General features: G+C 50.7%; 1 protein-coding gene across 1 annotated transcript in view; it reads left to right on the top strand.

Moving 5' to 3' along the window:
- Positions 1-19,940, top strand: part of ARHGEF4 (Rho guanine nucleotide exchange factor 4) — an 86,021-nt gene that overhangs the window by 55,967 nt on the left and 10,114 nt on the right. Inside the window, 3 exon segments of the mRNA XM_035008306.1 lie at positions 16,447-16,626; positions 17,655-17,831; positions 17,913-18,092. Of these exon segments, the coding sequence (XP_034864197.1) occupies positions 16,447-16,626; positions 17,655-17,831; positions 17,913-18,092 (537 nt within the window).

Raw genomic sequence — 19,940 nt, 5'->3', positions numbered from 1 at the left:
CTAAAATATAAAATTGTTAACAGGGGCACCTGGGTGGCTCAGTCAGTTGAGCGTGCAACTCTTGGTTTCAGCTCAGGTCATGATCAAGCCCTGCTTTGGGAGCTAAGAGCTTAGCAGGGAGTCTGCTTGAGATTCTCTCTCTTGCTCTCCTTCTGCCCCTCCCCCCACTTTTGCTCTCTCTCTCAAATAAATGAATAACTCTTTAAAAATATATATAAAATTGTGACAATACCAAATGCAGATAAGGATTCTGAGAAACACACATTATTGAGTGTGAGAATGTAAAATGGTACAATTGCTCTAGAAAATAGTTTGGCAGTTTCTTAGAAAACTGAACATTCAGTTGCCATATGACCCAGCAATTATACCCCTGGGCAATTGCATTTATTCCAGAGAAATGAAAATTTAGGTCCACCCAAAAACCTGTACACAAATGTTCATAGTACTTTCATTAGAAATCACTTGGATGTCTGTCAGTGGGTTGAATGGTTGAACAAACTTGTATATCCATTGCATGGACTACTGGTAAGCAACAAAAAGAATGAGGTATAAATACAAACAACTTGGATGGATCTCAAGGGCATTTGGCTGAGTGAAAAAGCTATCCTCCAAAGCTTACATACTGGTTGCTGTAGTGGTTACACAAATCTACACAGTGATAAAATGATGTAGAACCATAAACACACATTGTACCAAAGTCATTTTCCTGTCTGTGATATTATATTAGAATTTCATAAGCTGTAACCACTGGGTGAAGGGTACACAGGACCTCTGCACTACAGTTACAATTCCCTATACTCTATAGTTATTTCAAAATAAAAAGGTTTTTTTTTAAGATTTATCTATTTATTTTAGACAGAAGGAGGGGCAGAGGGAGGGAGAGAGAATCCCAAGCAGACTCTGCACTGAGTGCAAAGCTCCACACAGGACTGAATCTCACGACCTTGAGATCACGACCCGAGCAAAAAACCAAAAGTCAATCACTTAACCAACTGTGCCACCCAGGTGCCCCTAAAAAGTTTTTTTAATGCCCTAGAGGAGAAGGTATGCTATTAAGACAACCTCTGATGGATTATAGTTTGTTTTAGATGTGTATTGCTGTGACTTTTTTATAAAGACAAAGTCCTCATCTCTTATAAATATATACTGCAGTTTTTACAGATAAAATTATGCCAAATCTAGGATCTGGAGGAGGAGGGGATATGGATGATGAAACAAAATTGCCCTCGTGTTGAGAATTGCTGAAGCTGGATAATGGATGTACAAGATTCATTCTCTCCGTTTGTGCTTATTTAGAACTTTCCATAATAACAGTTTAAAAACAGAAATGAAATAAAAATGATGAGGGTTCCTTGGGACTCTTGATTGTGTGGGTCAGGAGCAGGGCTCTTAGCTCCTGCCCCCAAGCTGGACTCAGACCATTGCTGCCAGGCTGGAGCAGAGGGCTTCTCCAGTCAGTTCCAGTTCCAGGGACAGAGTGCTGCTTTCATCAAGTCCCGTGCTTCTGTGTCCATATTCGGCCACATGCACGAATCTTTAGCTGTATTCCAGGCATTGGCTCTGCCAGGCCCCACAGGCTCTGCCTTCCATTACTTGCCATCATCCTCCAGGCCTCCCTACATTCACTTATTCATCTCTCCATTTTTTTTATTCACCTGTTCAGTCATTCCTCTGTCCACCATGCTCCCATCCATCTCTTTACTCATTCATTTCTTTAACACTCACTGAAGTCTACATCAATGAATAAGGCATGGTTACTGCCTTTGGGGAGATGGTCAGACAGTGCAATGTATAGGGGATGTATGATAAGTGCCATGACGATTGTCTGTACAAAGCACCTTGGGAGTGAGATGGAAACCGATGTCAGTCCTTGGAGTGATGGTGTTAGATAAGACTTTCACAGAGGAGGTACTGCTTGAGATGAGTCTTCAAAGTTAATATTTTCACCTATGTTTGGCTCACCCAGGGAATGTAAAATAATCCCCTTATTTTGATGTCAGCTGATTTGCAGACTTAATTCCATCTTCAATCTTAATTCCTCTTTGTCATGTAAAATAACATATTCGTGGGCTCCAGGGATTAGGACTTTGACATCTTTTGGAGGCCATTACTCTGCCTCCCACAAGAATAGAGTCCAGAACTTGATTTAAGGCCAGAGCAGACATTGTGGATCGATAGGAAGAGACTGTCTATTCCATAAATGGTGCTGAGAAAATTGCTTATCCTTACAGAAAAAAATGAAATTGGATTCTAAAGGTTGTGGATGCCATTCTCATGTGTGTTCCCATCACCATGCAATTTCTCAGACACCAGCAAGGTGTCCTACAATTCAGCTAAATTCTCACACTCTCCACCTGGAGTTAGCATCAGATTCCACAGGTCAAGGGCTCAGTCCTACAAGACCGCCCTTGTTCTCCCACTTCAGGCACTAGTCACAAGCCCAAGGTGTTTCTGATCCACAGGCTATAGATGGGAGGTTCCAACAAATTCCCACCTTGGGTTTAATTTGCTAGAGCGGCTCACAGAACTCAGAGAAACGTTTTACTGACTAGATTACCAATTTATTACAAAAGGATAGAACTCAGGAACAACCAGATGGAAGAGAGTCCCAGGCAGGGTATGCAGGAAGGGTCACAGAGCTTCCAAGCCCTCTCCAGGTGCGCCACTCTCCCCAAATCTCCATGTGTTCACCAACCAAAAAGCTCTCCAAACACTGTCCTTAGGGTTTTTATGGAGGCTTCACTATGTAGGCATGATTGACTAAATCATTGGCCACTGGCTATTGGTCCAGACCTTCTCCCCTCCCTAGAAGTGGGTTGAGGGGGCAGCCCCATCCCTGGGTTACCTAGGGGCTTTCCAAAAGTCATCATTAACATAACAAAAGAAACATTTATCACTCTTATCACAGGACATCCCAAGAGTTTTAGGAGCTCTGTGCCTGGAAAGGGTCAAAGACCAAATATAAAATTTATTATAAATCATAATACTACAGATTTCAACCTACACAATACACAAAAAGCATTCCCAAGTGCAATAAAAACTTAATGTCAAAAGAAAAACTATAAAACATTGAAGGATAACATAGAAGAGTATCTTTGCAACTTTGAGGTAGGGAAGAGTTTCCTAAGCACAAAAAATATGAACCACACAGGACATGATTGATAAATTTGCCTACATGAAAATTAAGAACTTCTGTTCATCAAAAGCATCTTAAAGAGAGGGGACAAGCTACAAAGTGGGAGATGATACTTGTGATACAAGTGGGCGGCAAAGATTTAGTATGCAGAATTGGGGCAGTGTATGTATATATACACATACATAGAAATATATTTTTTTACATTATTGATTATATTAAAGACCAATAGCTCAATAGACATAGATTTTTCACATTAAAGGAAATACCAATGACCCATAAACATAGACAAGGTGTTCGCCTCATTAGTGATCATTAGCGATCAGAGAAATGTAAATTCAAACCACAGTAAGATTCCATTCCATACCCATCAGCCTGTCAACAGTGTCTGACAATGCCAGTCCTTGGAGCTGGCTAGGATATGGTGTGGTGGGAACATTCATACATACTGTTGGAAGGCTTTTTTTTTAGAGAGAGAGAGCGTGTGCACGCACACGGGGGACAAGAGCAGGGGGAGAGGGAAAGAGAGTCTTAAGCAGACTCCATGCAGAGTATAGAGCCTGAGGTAAGGCTCCATCTCATGACCCCGAGATCATGACCTGAGCTGAATTCAAGAGTCAGACGCTTAACCGACTGAGCTACCCAGGTGCCCCACTGTCGGAAATCTTAAGTGGTAGAATAGCTTTGGGAAACAGTTTGGCATACCTAGGACCCAGGGATGCCACACCTGGGATGCCATACCTGGGCCCTACCCCCCCTAGAGCATCAATTCACACCAGGGGTAATGATTTTGCCAAAGAGGACAAAAATCTTAGGCATGACAATGATTTGTGGTCTTCCAAAGAGCCATGGAACATAACAAATATACAGTATATTTGTGGTATTAAAGTTTCATTGGGACGATTAGGAAAACAATGTATAAAAGGCTCTTTAGGGGGTAGTAATGAGAAAGAGGTTGAGAACCACTGTCCAAGGGGAAACTGTGGAACATGTGCCCAGGAGGTGTGTAGGTATGTTTGCAGTACCATCATTCATACCAGCAGCAACACAGAAAAGCACCCACTGCTCTCCAGCAGTGCAATGGATATGTAAAATTTAACATGTTCATAAAATTCAAGACTGTGCATCAGTGAGAATGAATCAATCACAGCTACACAAGCAGCTGAGTAAAAAAAAAAAGCCAGCCAAAGCAGAAATGCTACTGGATGGTCCCATTTATATAAGGTCAAAACATGCAAGACTCAACAGAAATAAATGCTAAAACACAGCATGGGTGTGATTTATAGAAATAATGGATAGCTCTAAAGGAAAGAGAGGGGGATGCAGTTGGAGTAGGACATGCAGGTGGTTGAATTCTAAGATTCTGGTATTTTTCTTAAGCAGAGTAAGTACTATGGAATTCATTTTATTAATTTCCAAACTATACTTAAATATATATACTGTGTATTTCTTTGGATACATATATATTTCATAATAAATTGTTAGCATTATTCTTAAGGGCCTTCTCCCATACCTGGCACATTGGTAGATGGCTTTGAATTGAATTCAGCTAGAGGGGACTCTTGAGTGTCATGCTCTGGCAGATATTTCTGTTTCCTTTCTTAGGGAGGTGGTGGGGATTGAATGGTAGGTGATTAACAGCGATGGGGCGAACATCAACCTGTGCACTCTTTGAATCAGACCATGTTTTTGCAGCAAAACTGGTTTGAGAAACTAGTTCCCAGGTCTTCTCCTTCCTCTCAAAGAAGGAGCATTTATCCTGAAAAGGTTCATCTCCTGCTCTGCCTGTCTCCCTTCCTCAGCTCCTCTTTGCCAGCTGGTGTCTCTCCTTCCAGCTATCCCTGATGGAGTTCTGGACACAGCCATCCGTGCTGATGAGGCGGGGAGTGAGGAGGACCTGTATGAGGACATGCACAGCTCCAGCCACCACTACAGCCACCCCGGAGGGGGTGGTGAGCAGCTGGCCATCAATGAGGTAGGGTCAAGGCTGCATGGGTGAAGGGATGGGGCTGGGACAGATGGCCTGGATGTCAGGGTGAGTCCAGCATGCTCGCACAGGCCTAGATGTCCACAGTCTCTGTGCTCCAAGCAGATGGCAGACGCCCCACGTGTACACAGCACAGTTTCAGCCTGTGGCTCTCACTTAAGGATGTGGGGTGCACCAGCAGAGCTTCCCCAAATACAGGACCTGCCCCTCTGCCTTCATGGCCTACAAGGAACCCAGAATGGCAGGCATGACCCAGGACCTACAATGAAAGAGCGCTGGTCTGTCCTTCCCCATAAGAGCCCCTGTAAGCCATCCTGGATGGAACAAGATTTGCTTGGCAGAAAGGAGGCCAGGGCTTAGCGCCCTGTCCCTCCAAGAAGTTGTCTGGGCAGGATGGAAAGCAAGGCAAGTGAAAATTGATTTTTCTCCTATTGACTCCAAGAGCTCAGAAAGCTTTCTGGTTGCTATGACAACTGTGTACAAGTTTGTTTGTTTGCTATTCTTACCTTAACAGAAGAAATTAGTGACATACTTCCTCCAGGCAAAACTGCTTCCCATACCAAGGACTCCTTTTGCATTCTCCAAGGACAGAGACATTTTGAGACCTTGACTCCTCTCTTTTTCTCATTTGTACTCCTATTTTCTCCCCCTCTTCTTTTTTACTTAATTCGGCGGGTAGGGGAGCCCTAAACATAATGTGGTTCATAACTCACATCCATTACACTGCATTCTCTTCCTGGTCATAAGCTACTATGTATTTCTGCCTCATCAAAACCAGAATCTGACCACCCAGGATCTTGCAGCACCTCAGAAGGGGGTCAATTTATGAATAGTGTGAGGGAATGAATGGGCTGGTAGGATTCTCAGAAGCCCTCAAGGAGTATGCTGTCCTCATTACCTATTCGACAGATGGGTACAAACTGTAGATGGTGGACGAACTCTTCTCTCAGGCCCGGATCTGAACAATGATTTAGAAGTCATTAAATAATGCTTTATTCAAAATCCATGGTGTGTTAAATAACACATATCCAAGTAAGTTGACTTTTCCAATACACAAAGTCTTTCTTTAAGTACTTCTCATCAGCTATTTTGAATGGAAGATGTTCTAAAATTATGTCATCTTAAGCTGAATTCACAGATAATGGTTTTGCTTTTCCTTGAAGTCTCAGGCTGCCCTCCTCAGTCTTGGGCCCCAGCCCTGGTGGGGAGCAGCATGGTGCAGGGGGTAGAATCTGAGCGTTGGGGCCCCCCAGACCTGGATGGGAGTTCCTCCCTGCCCTGGGCCAGGTGTGGAGCTCTGAGCAGGTAAACCCTCTGAATGCTGGTTTACTTAACTGTAAAATAGGATGGCCATGAGGTTACCTGAAGACTGACTGAAATAATGTAAATACCCTGGCATGTGGTGGGTTCTTGGTAAATTTCCAGCAATGAGGATGATAACAAAAAGGAAATACTCACATACAGCTTTTAGGGACTCTGAAAAGTTGTGTGACCATCGGTGCTGCGTTGTTAGAGTTCTTGAGTCTGTTTTCCGTAGCTGCGTGTGTCCTTCCTGATGGTGAAATTCTGGTCCGTCGCATTGTGTTGCTGGTGCGGAGGGGCCTTCCGAGGCCCTTGACAAGTTTTTCTTTTTTTTTAAGATTTTTTTTTTTAATTTTTATTTATTTGACAGAGAGAGAGAGATAGTGAGAGAGGGAACACAAGCAGGGGGACTGGGAGAAGGAGAAGCAGGCTTCCCGCCAAGCAGGGAGCCCAATGCGGGGCTTGATCCCAGGACCCTGGGATCATGACCTGAGCAAAGGCAGACACTTAACGACTGAGCCACCCAGGTGCCCCAGCCCTTGACAAGTTTTTCATTCTAAGATGCTTTGGATGAGGGAAGCCAAGAGCCAGGACTACTCTAAAAGAACAAATAAGCTCTGGCAGAGGGCACCTTTATGAGGGAAATGAAGGTAATTTAGATTATGAATTGGGTATCACCTATTTTGGCCACTTAGAGAATTTATTTCCTATTCAGTTCGAAGGTCTTTCTTGGTATTTGGGGCTCCTGAGTAGACAGGGTGGTAACGTTGTTTCTTATGTTTAGAGAACTCAGTGCTTTCCAGGGTACTTGTCTTTCCTGGATGTGCCTCTGCGGGGAAGGACGTGTCACATCCTGGAGGAGGCCAGCCAGACCGAGGAGCCCCTCTCCAGGGATACAGCAAGCTCATGCCAGTTGGAAGCTGGGCTCCTGACTTGGTCAGGGTCCACCAGGCTGCTCGCCTTTATGACACCCACCTGCACTTCTAGATCCCTTTCAGGGCAGTATAGCATAAAGGACAGGGCCTGGGTTTGGAGGCTGACAGCCCTGCGTCTTCCCCCCATCCTGCCACTGGCTAGCTGGGGACATGTGTCAAGCCATTCTCTCCTCAGGGCCTCAGTCTCCTCTTGTGGGGTGGATGTGGCACCTGAGTCCCACAGGGAGCTATAGGAGGGCCACTTATACAGGTGTATAAGGTACTCAGGAAAGGCAGGCACCCATTATGATTTTTTGGCAGCATTAAATAGACCCACTTTATCAGAAACTGAAGAGCTATAAAAGGTGATTCTCCAATAACAGGCTAGTTCACTTGGCCTTCCAAGAGCAGCAAATCCCACTGTGCATTCCCTGAAGCCTCTAGCACTCACTGCTGGCTCACATGCATGGCAAGAAGGTTTGCTAGGGTCAACGTGAGTTTCATACTTAGAGATTGTAGAAGTAACAGATGTCAAAAGTCCATACTAAAGAATATTTATCCTGCTCTAAAATCACACATTCACTTGTATTTTTTAGACACATGTATCATGTTCTAAATTGTGACACTTTCTTGTTTGTATTGACTTCAGAAAGAGAGACCACATCTCAATTTCCAAGCAGAAGGGAGCTCAAACCATCTGGCCCAAAGAGCAGTAGACACAGGGGAGAACACTGAAGCGTTTTGGTATTCTGGGTACAGAAGTGAATGCATGTGCCCACACCTGCATGCACAAGAAGGTTCTGAGTGTGATGTGTGGATGTGTGTGTTGCACGTCTGTGACATATCCACTGAGTATTTCATTCATGTCCGGGAATGTCCCAGGCCCTGGGATACAAGACTGTCGGGTCCAGGGGGCAGGCAGGGCATGTATGTGCCCTGACAAGAATGAGAAAGGACACAGGATCACGTTCATTCTGTGTTCCCTGCATCTCACGCGTGCCTTGCACCTCGTGATTGTCCGGGCGCTGCTACAGGAGTTCACGTCCGTGCCTAGAAGTGTCCCTTTCTTTCTTCAGCATTGCCCTGTCTAGTGTCTTGTCCAGATGCCAGTGACCCAGGCCTGGGCCTGTCTGCCTGATTCCTCCCCCTCTTCCCAGCCTCTCCCTGCCTCACAAGGCTCTGAGCAAGCCCTACTGGGCTGGGCAGTTATCCCTGCAGTCAAGCCTGAGGGTATCCTTAGCCCAAGCATATTTTCTGGAGTTGAGGGCTGAAAGGAGGAGTGTCTTTTTGTTCTCTTTTCAGGCAGGGCAGAGGGCACCTCTTAGATCTTAGTTCTTGGTCCCAGCCCAGGTTCGGAGGTTCAGAGGTTCTTCTGCCCCAGGCTGGTCAGCTACAGGGGAGGTCTGACCCCAGAACCGGGCCTTGGATGAAGCCCTAAAACACACCCCCAGGGCCGGAACAGCAGCAGGCAGAGTGCTGTAGACCCACAGCCCGCAGCACTGAGCTGACGAGCGGATCCCCAGAACTGCTTCCTGACCCTTCTTCTTTGGTGTCCGATGGCTCTGGAAGCACAGGGGTACGATAAAACGCCGGGCCCAAAGTCAGGGCTTCTGAGCCACACCCTACCAGAGGGCATGTCACACAGTCTTACCAGAAGAGCCCCGGGATTTGGGGTGGCAGGGAGCCTTCTGATGCCTTCTGTTCCCCCACCATCCTTCTGAGAGCTTGAGGGAGCAAGTCTTGAGCCTAGTTCCCTGAAGAACTGAAGAGATACAGCAAGAAGACTTTTACCCCACAACCAGACAGATGGGACTGGGCTGAACCTTCTGATCTGAGGAAGGCAGCCAGCCCTTCTGGACGCAGTCCTGACCCTCCCCTGGCACACACATCCCAGCATCTGCTTAGGGTGTTCAGCAGGATGGGGGTGTCCTCAGTGCACGCATCTGTACTCACTCACATGCATGTGGTACTGACCCACACCTGGAAACCTGAACATACAGAAACAAAGTCACCTACATGTGAACACCCACCTCTGCACATATTCCATGACTCGTGCCCCAGGAGGCACAGTGTTGAATATGGAGCCTAGAAATCTCTATTCACTTCTGACCTGCTTTTAAGTCTCCTCAGCCCCCTCAGCTGCATCCTTCTGATGGCATGGTGACTGTGACAGAGCTCGCTGTTGTGGATGGACTGACAGACACCTGCACATGAGCTTCAATCCCTACAGTGTTAAGTTTGCAGCCTCTGTCAGGAAGACAGTGGAAACTCCTGCATAGCTGACATAGGTTTTTTGGGGGTTTTTTTTAAGATTTTATTTGAGAAAAAGCACACACGACCACCAGCAGAGGAAGGGGCAGAGAGAAAGGGAGAAGCAGACTCCCCGCTGAGCAGGGCAACGTGGGGCTGGATCCCAGAACCCTGCGATCATGACCTGAGCCGAAGGCAGACGCCCAACCGACTGAGCCACCCAGGTACCCCTGACATAGGATTTTTTTAAAAAGCTGCTGAATCACATGCAGAAGAATGAAACTGGGCCCTTACCTCACGATATACACAAAAATCAACTCAAAATGGATTAAAGACTTAAACCAAAAACCTGAAACCATAAAACTACTAGAAGAAAACAGGGAAAAGCTTCTTGACACTGGTCTGGGCAATGGTTTTTTGGATATGATACCAAAAGCACAGGTAACAAAAGCAAAATAGGTTAAGTGGGACTACACCAAACTATAAGCTTCTGTACAGTGAAGGAAACCATCAACAGAGTGAAAAGGCAACCTGCGGAATGGGAGAATGTATTTGCAAACCATATATCTGATAAAGGATTAATATCCAAAATACATAAGTAACTCATACAACTCAATAGCAAAAAAACCCAATAACTCATTTTAAAAATGGACAAAGCACCTGAATAGACATTTCTCAGATACACAAATGGCCAACAGATATATCGTTCAACATTGTTGATCATCAGAGAAATGCAAATCAAAACCACAATGAGGTATCACTTCACATGTCTTAGAATGCCTATTATTAAAAAGACAAAGGAATAGTGTTGGTGACAATGTGGAGTAAAGGATTTCTGGGTGTTCCAAAAGAAATGAGATCAGGATCTCAAAGAGATATCTGCATTCCCATCTTCATTGCAGCATTATGCACAGTAGTAAAGACATGGAAGCAACCTAAGTGCCCATTGATGGATGAATGAAATGGACAAGGAAAATGTGGTGCATATACCACGGAATATTATTCAGCCTTAAAAAAAGGAAAGTCCACATTTGTGACATCATGGATGAACCTGGAGGATATTATGCTAAGTGAAATAAGCCAGACACAGAAAGATGAAAAATGCATGATCTTACTCATATATATAATCTAAAAGTCAAACTCATAGAAGCAGAGAGGAGAACAATGATTGCCTGGAGTTGGGGGAGGGAGAAATGGGGAAATGTCAGACAAAGGGATACAAAGTGTCTGCGAGATGAATAAATTCTAGAGATCTAACCTGCAGCATGGTGACCATAGTTAACAAATACTGTGTTGTGCGCTTGAAATGTGCTAAGAGGATAGATCTTAAGAGTTGTCACCACACACAGACACACAAATGGTAACTGTGTGAGGTGACAGATATGGTAATTAGCCTGATTGTGGTGATTATTTCACAATGTATACCTGTTTCAAAATACCAAGTTATGCACCTTAAGTATACACAATTTTTATTTATCACTTATACTTCAATAAATCTGGGAGGAGGTGGGGAATAGTAGCTGAAGAAGCCAGCTGCTTTCCCAAAGGATCAAAATGCTGCTCTGATGGGTCAGTAAGGAGAGGTCCTGAGTCAGGACCTGAATGGAGCACCTGGATGTGGATGACGTCAGTCTGTCCTGAGTTCAAATCCTGATTCCACCATCCCTGTATACCCATGAGATTTTATGAGTGAGCAAATTACCGGACCTTTCAGAGCCGCATTTACTCCTCTGAAGTGGAGGCCAAGACAGCTCTTGGTGTTAGGAATCAGAACCGCAAAAACAAAACAAAACAAAACAAAAAAACAACAAAAAAAACTTAGTACAATGCAAAAAAAAAAGGAATCAGAACCGCTGGCCCATCCCCACGGCCGCCGTGCGTCAGGACCTGTAAAGGCCCGCGGCACCCCGGAGCGCCTCCTCCCACCCCCGCCCCGAGCGCCGCCTCGGTCCTCTGCGCCCTGCCGGCCGCGGGCCAGAACCGCCGAGGGGGGTAGTTGAGGTCCCCCGGACACCCACCCCGGAGGCGCCCAGGGCAGAGCGCCGCGCAAGTCCAAGCCTCCTCACCCCTCCCGCCCCGGCTCCCCCGCCCCTGCAGCCGCTCGGTTGCTAGGGCTGCGGGGCCTGAGAGACGCGGCGCACGTGTCGCGGGCTGAGCGGGAGAAGCCCCGGGCCCGGCGAGCGCAGGCGGCTCCGCCCCACTCCGGGCGCTCCCGGCCGCCCCGCTCCCGCCCTATCGCAGCGGCATCTCCGGGCCGCACGGAGCCGGGAGGCCGGGCGCCATGGCCAGGGCCCCGCAGTCCCGGCGACGCCCCTCGGCGCCCGGGAGCGCCCTGCGCGCCTTGCTGCGCTGCAACCTGCCCCCCGGCGCCCAGCGCGTGGTGGTCTTCGCGGTGCTGGCGCTCCTGGTCCTCATCAACGTCGTGCTGATATTCCTGCTGGCCTTCCGCTGACCGCACGGGCAGGGCGCCGCGGGGAACCGCGCAGGGGTGAGTGGTGCCGGCGCTGGGCTCCTGCGGCCGCCGCGCGTCTTCCCTTTCAGACCCGTCCTCCTCGGTGCCCGCCGCGGCTCGCAGCCCGCAGTGGCCCAAGGTGCAGCGGCTGGCCCCGTCTGGCCCCCGTGAGTCCCACACCGGACGCCACTAGGGGAGGCCTCCCCTGCCAGCCCCATGTGCCAAGGCCCGGTCTGTGTGTGTGCCCCCCTGGGGATGCGGCCCTGCAGGTGACTCGGGGCGTAATGACACTTGTGCCACAGGGTCTTTCCATCTGTCCTTTTGCCGTGGTGTGTGTGTGTGTGTGTGCGCGTGCGTGTGTCTAAAATGGCGTGTCTCTATGTGTAGCTGAGGATGCGGATGCAGCTGTGGCCACGGCTGTCTATAGTTGTCTGGAAACTGTACATGTGACTGCCATGTGAGCGGAACTGGACATGCGTTTCTGTGTGGGTTGAAAAATGTCTGGGAAGATGAGTGGGCTCCTCTTCACATGTCATCTGCAGTTGCTTTTCCCATTTTAGGTCTTAGTGGTCTCAGTCAACGTGCCCCCACTACAGGCAGAGCCCCTCCTGCACCCCCTGGAAGGTGGGCATTCTGAATACCCTCTGTCCCCTGCTGTACAGGGGCCCAAAGAAGCTGAGCCACATTCCTTCCCAGACTATCTGATTGGAATCCTCCACCAGCCTGTATATGTGAGAGACAGGAGGAGATGGGGCAGGGTGGGAAAGGTGGTGGGTGCTCATCAGGGGGAACTTTGAGCCAAAGCCTGGCTTCCTGAAGCCTGTCAAAATCTCTGAGGTACAGGAGTGGATCCTGCCCCTGTCCCTCCATGGGGACAGTTCCCCAACTGCCTCCACATAAATATTCCATGTCTCAGAACCAGCTTCTGCTCCCCTCTGCCAGGCCAAGAAAGAGCTTGCAACCCTTGCCTCTCAGCCTGCTGGACTTAAATCTGGGCTTCCATGCAGCTGCACCTCAGACAGAGCATCAGGAAGGGCCTCTGCCCAGAAACCCATCCAGTGTGGGCCTTCGTGGCCTCTGGGCTGTCGGAGGTAGAATGCCTCTCTGAACTCTTAGAGCTACATTTTATCTTGGTGACATCACATAAATGGTTAACGTCATTGCTAACTTGACAGAGTGCCTTGCATTTGCAGATCCGTAGAGGAGCTTTGTGGCCCAGGGAGAGCACATGGTTACTGTGGGCATCAGTCGGGACCAAAGCACAGGGAGATCGGGGGAATTCCTCATGGCTGTATGTCTGTCAAGTACCTTCTGTGCACAGCAAGGCACTGGGACAAGGAAGTGACAAAGGTGGCCACCCACTACCAGAAAGGGCTTCTGGCTGACTGGACAAGACAGGTGTCGGGACTTGTCCATGAAGGTGTCAGGAACCATGGTCTCTCTGGGAAGCCCTACGTCTGCAGTGATAGAGGAAACCAGCTGTGTAGGACGCCCCCTCTCTGCAAGGCTGGCAGAGGACAGTGGCGGGAGGAGGCACTGGCCCATACAAGAGGGGCTTTGCTCGGGGCTCATCTGAGAGAACCCAGGGTTAGGAGGAGACACCTGATCTGGCTAGTATTAGTAGGGAACGACCTGGGCAGGGAAATGGCGGGAAGCTGGGCTGTGTGGAGTATGTCTGCATTACGTCCTCCCTGCCTGGGCTCCAGCAGTGAAAGGTGGCTTCCACACTGTCCTGGAGACCTGCATGTGCAGCTGGTGTGAACTGAGGGTGGACGGCATTCACCTGCAGCGTGGCATACTGTTCTCAGGAGATCAGAGTGTAGCATCCCAGTAGCGAGTGTATAAATGTGTGTTGGCAGGTGCATGTCGGGGTTTGTGCAGGAAGAGGGAGTCTCAGGACACGCACCTCTCAAGGATCAAAACTACCCAAATAGCCTGTAGTCACACATTCCCTCCATTGTGATGCACACACTTTGCCTGAGGTCATACACACTCTCTGTCCTTATGCTCACACTCACCCTTGGTCACATACATCTTCTGTCCTGATGTATCTGCTCACCTGTGATCACTGTCCCTGAAAGAGGACATTCACCTGCAGCCCACATTCTCATTGGCTCACCCACCCCACCCTTGAGTACCCTGCTTCTTCCTTGTCTTCAGGCAAGATCCTCCAAGGCTAGAGGTGGTAGCCTCCTCATGTGGAGCGTGCCTGCTCTGGGCTGCCTAGTCTAGTGCTTGCTCCCTGGGTACAGCAGGCACCTTCATGTGGCTCGCTGAGTCCTCTTGTCTCATCTTGTTCGTATTGCAGCCAGGAGGTCTTGATCCTGGGGGCCAGGCCTTCCTGCAGAAGAGGACATGCCTGTAGTAGGTCTTTTTAGCTGGGGTGAGTTCAATGGTCCCTTGAGGAGGCATGCAGCCCCCCAGGAATAACCCAGTGCTTGGTGCCCAGGGCCCCTGGGTGGGCATCAGGAACCTGCAGCCCCTGAATGGCTTTGCATGGGAGCATAGGTATACACGTCGGCTGTAGATCATTCAGAGGAGTGGTTTCATCAGGGTTTAAAGCAGGTTTCATCCCCAGAAAACATGAACTGGAGGTTTCTGAATGTGCTTGCTCAGGCCCTACCCTGGAGGAAGGTTCCAGCCTGAGTGGGCTCTGGTATCCAGGTGGCCTACCCCACCCTTCACCCTGCCCATTCAGGGCCTGGGGGAGACCCCCTAGCTACTGGAAATGTCAGCTGGAGATCCAGACAGTCCTGTTGCAGCCCTGCTCTGGTTCCCATTTCAGTCTGAGGAACAGCACACACACTGCACGGGGAGCACGCAGAGAAGGCCCCACTGGACCTGAAGCCAAAGAAGGATTCACACGTACAAGTGGGAACAGAGGCGAGCAGCTCAGAGGAGGAAATAGTTGGTTGCAGAGGGCCTGACTGGTTGACCCTCTGAGGCCTTGACTGCCAAAGAGCCACCCTGCAGAGCCAACACTTGGTCCCAGCAGACGTGGATCTCACCTCTTTTTTTTTTTTTTTTTTTTAAGATTTATGTATTTATTTGACAGAGACACAGCGAGAGAGGGAACACAAGCAGGGGGAGTGGGAGAGGGAGAAGCCGGCTTCCCGCTGAGCAGGGAGCCTGATGCGGGGCTCTATCCCAGGACCCTGGGATCATGACCTGAGCCAAAGGCAGACGTTTAACGACTGAGCCACCCAAGCGCCCCTGGACCTCACCTCTTGTATAGCCCCCAACCTACCCCTCCTCTTGTCCTAAGCCCCAGAGCCATTCATTATTCATGGAGCAGAAACTGAGCCCACATTACAGGAAAGCAGGCATCCGCCCAACGGCAAATGGAGCTCTAAGCACAAGGGCTGCCTGGGGCATGGAGGAGGGCGGGAGTCCCATCTCCCTGCCCCTCAGGGCAGGGGAGCATCCCTCCTGATGTGAGGTCCATGACCCTGTGGGAGGAAGGAAACACACCAAATTATTTCAGCAGAGAGAAATTACTATAAAGACTTGTGAGCCAGGTATAAAGTGCCTGCCCCAAAACCAAGTGCACAAGAACAATCCTGAAGTATCCATTACAGAGATAGCAGCTGCAAGATGTACCTACCCCTCCTAGAGATAGGGAATAAAGTAAAGAGGTTGGAATAATTAAAGCTGAGGATCCTGTGGGCCTTGGGACCTGAAAGTCTGAGGCTAGGTGCTGTTCAGCTAGTGCAGGTTGGGATGGCGGGGGAGGGCCATGAGACTGGTTCCACAAGTGTTCGAAAATCACCACAAACCAGATCCAGCTACTGTGATGGCTGGGCGCCCCCCCCTCGCCCCCCCCCCCACCCCCTGCCCTGTACCTAGGAGGAGTGGCACTGGTGCTTGCCAGGTGACCTCACAGGTAATGCAAGGCCACAGGAAGCCAGTGGGAGGGAGTAAGCCCCTTCTCCCTCTGACCTTGTGGTCCCCTCCAGTGCCACATTGGGAGAACCTAACGGGGTAGCTAGCACAGAAGAAATGCAGCCTGCTGTGCTCAGCCCCAGCCTCCCAGAGCAGGGCACAGATGATAAATGAAGCTGAGAGTAGTAAGTGACTCACTGGTCCAGTGGGGTGGGAGGAAGGTGTGCCCTGTGCAGGGGAGTGAGCAACACACTTGCCTCTCAGATTCTGTGGCTCACCAGGATTCTAGTTCACTTCAGGCTTCATCACGAGCCCTGCCAGTCTAGACATGCCCAGGGCATAGTCCTGTCCCTTGAAGAGTGACGGGCTCAGAGGGAGCCTCCGTTCACTCCTCTGTAACCTGAGTCAGGATCCCCTCTTTGCAGGGCTGCTGAGGGATGGAGGATAGAGGGCAGAGCACCCTGCCCCATGAGGAGGTCCATGACAGCCTTGCCCACTGATCTGCTATCTGTGGCTCTCTCCACAGCTCATCAGTGATGGCAGTGTGGTCTGTGCTGAAGCACTCTGGGACCATGTCACCATGGATGACCAGGAACTGGGCTTCAAAGCTGGGGATGTCATCGAAGTAATGGATGCCACCAACAGAGAGTGGTGGTGGGGTCGTGTTGCTGACGGCGAGGGCTGGTTTCCAGCCAGCTTTGTGCGGGTATGGCACAGCCTGTGTGCTTCTCCTTTGCCCATTAGGAGCCAAGTGGCTCTGCTCAGACATGCAGACCTGAAACTGCTCTGGGGTCAGAGGTGCTGGGCATGGACTTCCCCCCGCCCCCGCCTTCCCCCACCCTCAGGGCTGTGCTGGGACTGCAAGGCTGTGGGGTGGAGATGGGGATCGAGGTGTCCAGAAGACCAGCCACAGAGTTGTGACACAGCCATCACCAATTCCTGCCTGCTCCCACCCCTCCCTCCAGGGTGCCCTCAGTGTCCAGAAAGGAACGGGTCAGAAATGATGGTGTGTGCATTCCTCCAGGGGGAATCTGCCTGTTAGAATTCCATCACCACAAACAACTTAGCACCGGGCATTTACTAAACCCCGTGCAGAAAATTTGGACAGGCTTCTCAATTATAACTTTCACAATGCCCTGGGAGCTGGGAACAGCCCCTTACACCTGAGAAAACTGAGGCATGGACAAGTTAAGTCGTTAGCACAAGAGCTCACAGGAAGGGGACCCAGAGCCTCCCTGTGGCAGCCTTTGGTCTCCTAGGAAGGAATCATGGTGCCTTCTCAAAGGCCAGGCAGAGGGCAGTGGGGAGGAGATATCCCAGACTTTGGGGTTCGTTGCTTCTGCTGCCCCAAACCCCGTGGATGAACTGCCCACTCTCCACCTCTAGCCTGTCCTACTTACAGGTCAGAGAGCCAGAAAGGCCCCGTCACCCATCCTCTTCTGTCACAGCCCCTAGAGGGCCAGCCCCGTGTGAGCAGGCCCTGGGTCCGAACCCCAAGAGAGTGAGCATCTGTGCTCCGCTCCCAGCACTGAGTCCAGAACCGACCGAGGAGCGAGAGGAGAAGGGTGCCTTCAGAGGGGCAGGCGCGGTCTCGGGTGCTGGGGGAAAGGGGCTGCCGGGTCTACACGTCCTCCGAGCCTCTGTTCCCCACTGCCGCCGCGTGCCGGTCGCGGGGCGCTGAGCCTCGGCGGGGGCTGACCTGAGGGGCGCTGACCAGCCGCGCGGTGCCTGCAGCTGCGGGTGAACCAGGACGAGCCCGCCGACGAGGAGGCCTTGAGGGCCGGGGACGGCGGGGCCGCGGATGGAGGGGCCGAGGCGCAGAGCAGCAAGGACCAGATGCGGACCAACGTCATCAACGAGATCCTCAGCACCGAGCGGGACTACATCAAGCACTTGCGCGACATCTGCGAGGTGAGGCCCAGCCGGGGGTGCGGAGGGTGGCGTGGGGGACGCGGGTGCCGGGAGAGAGACCTGATGGGCCGCGGGCCGCAGGGCTACATCAGGCAGTGTCGCAAGCGCGCCGACATGTTCAGCGAGGAGCAGCTGCGCACCATCTTCGGGAACATCGAGGACATCTACCGGTGCCAGAAGGCGTTTGTGAAGGCGCTGGAGCAGAGGTTCAATAGGGAGCGCCCCCACCTGAGCGAGCTGGGCGCCTGCTTCCTGGAGCACGTGAGCACGCCCCGCCCCGGACACCCCGCTGCCCAGGACCCACGCACCCTGTCTCCCCACTACGCGAGCCCCCTGCCCTGCCCATCCCTGCTGGGGGTCCGCACCCGGCTACACACAAACCCCCTGGCCCCAGCACAAAGCCTCCCTTCGCCCTTGCCTCCCGTGCCTGCCTCCCCTCAGAAGTCGACCCTGTAGGCTAAAGCCCAGGCAACCTGCTGCTCTTTGCCCAGAAGCATCCAGGCCCCACACCCCTACTGCCCACCTTGCCCTCACGCTCCCACACGGTTTTAGCAGTGTCTCTTCTTGTTTGGGAGGCCGACCAAGCCAGAGAGGGCTCCTTGGAGCAGGGGTGCCTGGGCATCTGCCTGAAAAGCTTTGCTTGGGCTAGAGTAAGTAGAAGACAGAGCTGGGCTGGGCTACCTGTTGAGCATCTTCAGAGCTGTTCCTAACAGGTTCTTGGCTTCCTCACACACTGAGAAAACTGGAATCTGTGGAATGTACAGTGCTTAACTTCCACGCTAAATGCCAGTTGGAATTTAGCCAAGGTTCATTGGCCTGGTCTAGGCTAGATGGACTCCTGGCCTTGCTTGGTAAGGAAGGCACTTGTTACTATCCCTCTCCTGTGGCAGTCACGTGCAGTTGAGCCGAGGATGCCAAGGCCGGCCCATGAAGGACAATGTGGGTTCCTTCTTGGTGTTGGAAGGGCCCTGGCACCTCACTCCAGTGGCAGGAGGAGAACTGGAAAGGGAGACCTTAGACTTCCCGAGCAGGAACTGGGGGCGGGTCAGAGCACCTGTGTGAGTATGGGATTTGCAGCCAGTTATTCAGCAGGCAGAGCTGTGATGGGGGCGGGGGGTGGGGCAGGCACTTTATCGATATTACCTAGTGTGACCATCCCAGCAACCCGCCAGCCAGCCAACTGCTGTTACCCTCCTTTCCCACCTAAGTCCGTGAAGTCCTAGTCACTCTAGGGCACACCCAGTCTTTCTCTGGCTCTAGGTAGATGGAACTTAAAAAAAAAAAGGCACTGTGAGTCTCCTGTACGATACACACACAATGTGGATATATCTGTCACATTGTGTTTGTTGAACAAAGTGGCAGTGGCTGTCTTTCAGATATGAAAGAGCTTTGTGAAGGATAAGCAAGACACTGGGCTGAGGAGGAGAACAATCCAGGGGACATAGCCATAGACCCTGGCATCCATTTAATCTCTCTCTCTCTTTTTTTTTTTAAGATTTTATTCATTTATTTGACAGAAAAATAGACAGTGAGAGAGGGAACACAAGAAGGGGGAGTGGGAGAGGGAGAAGCCAGCTTCCCGCGGAGCAGGGAGCCCGATGTGGGGCTCGATCCCAGGACCCTGGGATCATGACCTGAGCCAAAGGCAGACGCTTAACAACTGAGCCACCCAGGCGCCCCCATTTAATCTCTCTTAATCCCTTTCTCCTCTCCCTCTCTCTCCCTCTCCCCCTCTTTCCCAGTTTCCCTTTCCTTCACTCCTTCTCTCCCTCTCTTTCTCCCTGTCCCTCCCCCTCTCTCTCCCTCTCTCTCCTGTCCTGTCTCTCTCTCTGCTTCTCTCTCTGGTTTTTGGTCTTATAACGCTTCCTTATTAGCATCATTGATTTCATCCAAAAAACCAGACATACAGTCAGAATCTCTGCTGAGGGCCCTGCTGAGAAAGCTGGGTGGCGACAGTGCACACACAAGCCTGAGTTTTCAGGTCTCTCACATCTCCGTGCCTAATTCCACATAGTTTGCGCCCAGTGAAGTGAGTAGACAGAGCCTGGGTCCTCCGAGCCCAGCTCCTGAAGGAAATGCAGACACTCGCTCCCGCTCCCTCCCGATGCT

The sequence above is a fragment of the Mirounga leonina genome, unplaced genomic scaffold (genome assembly GCF_011800145.1).
Source record: "Mirounga leonina isolate KUSES-001 unplaced genomic scaffold, KU_Mleo_1.0 Mir_151, whole genome shotgun sequence".
NCBI classification, from domain to species: domain Eukaryota; kingdom Metazoa; phylum Chordata; class Mammalia; order Carnivora; family Phocidae; genus Mirounga; species Mirounga leonina.
Note: the sequence above shows the minus strand (reverse complement) of the source record. Positions and strands in the feature narration are given on the sequence as shown.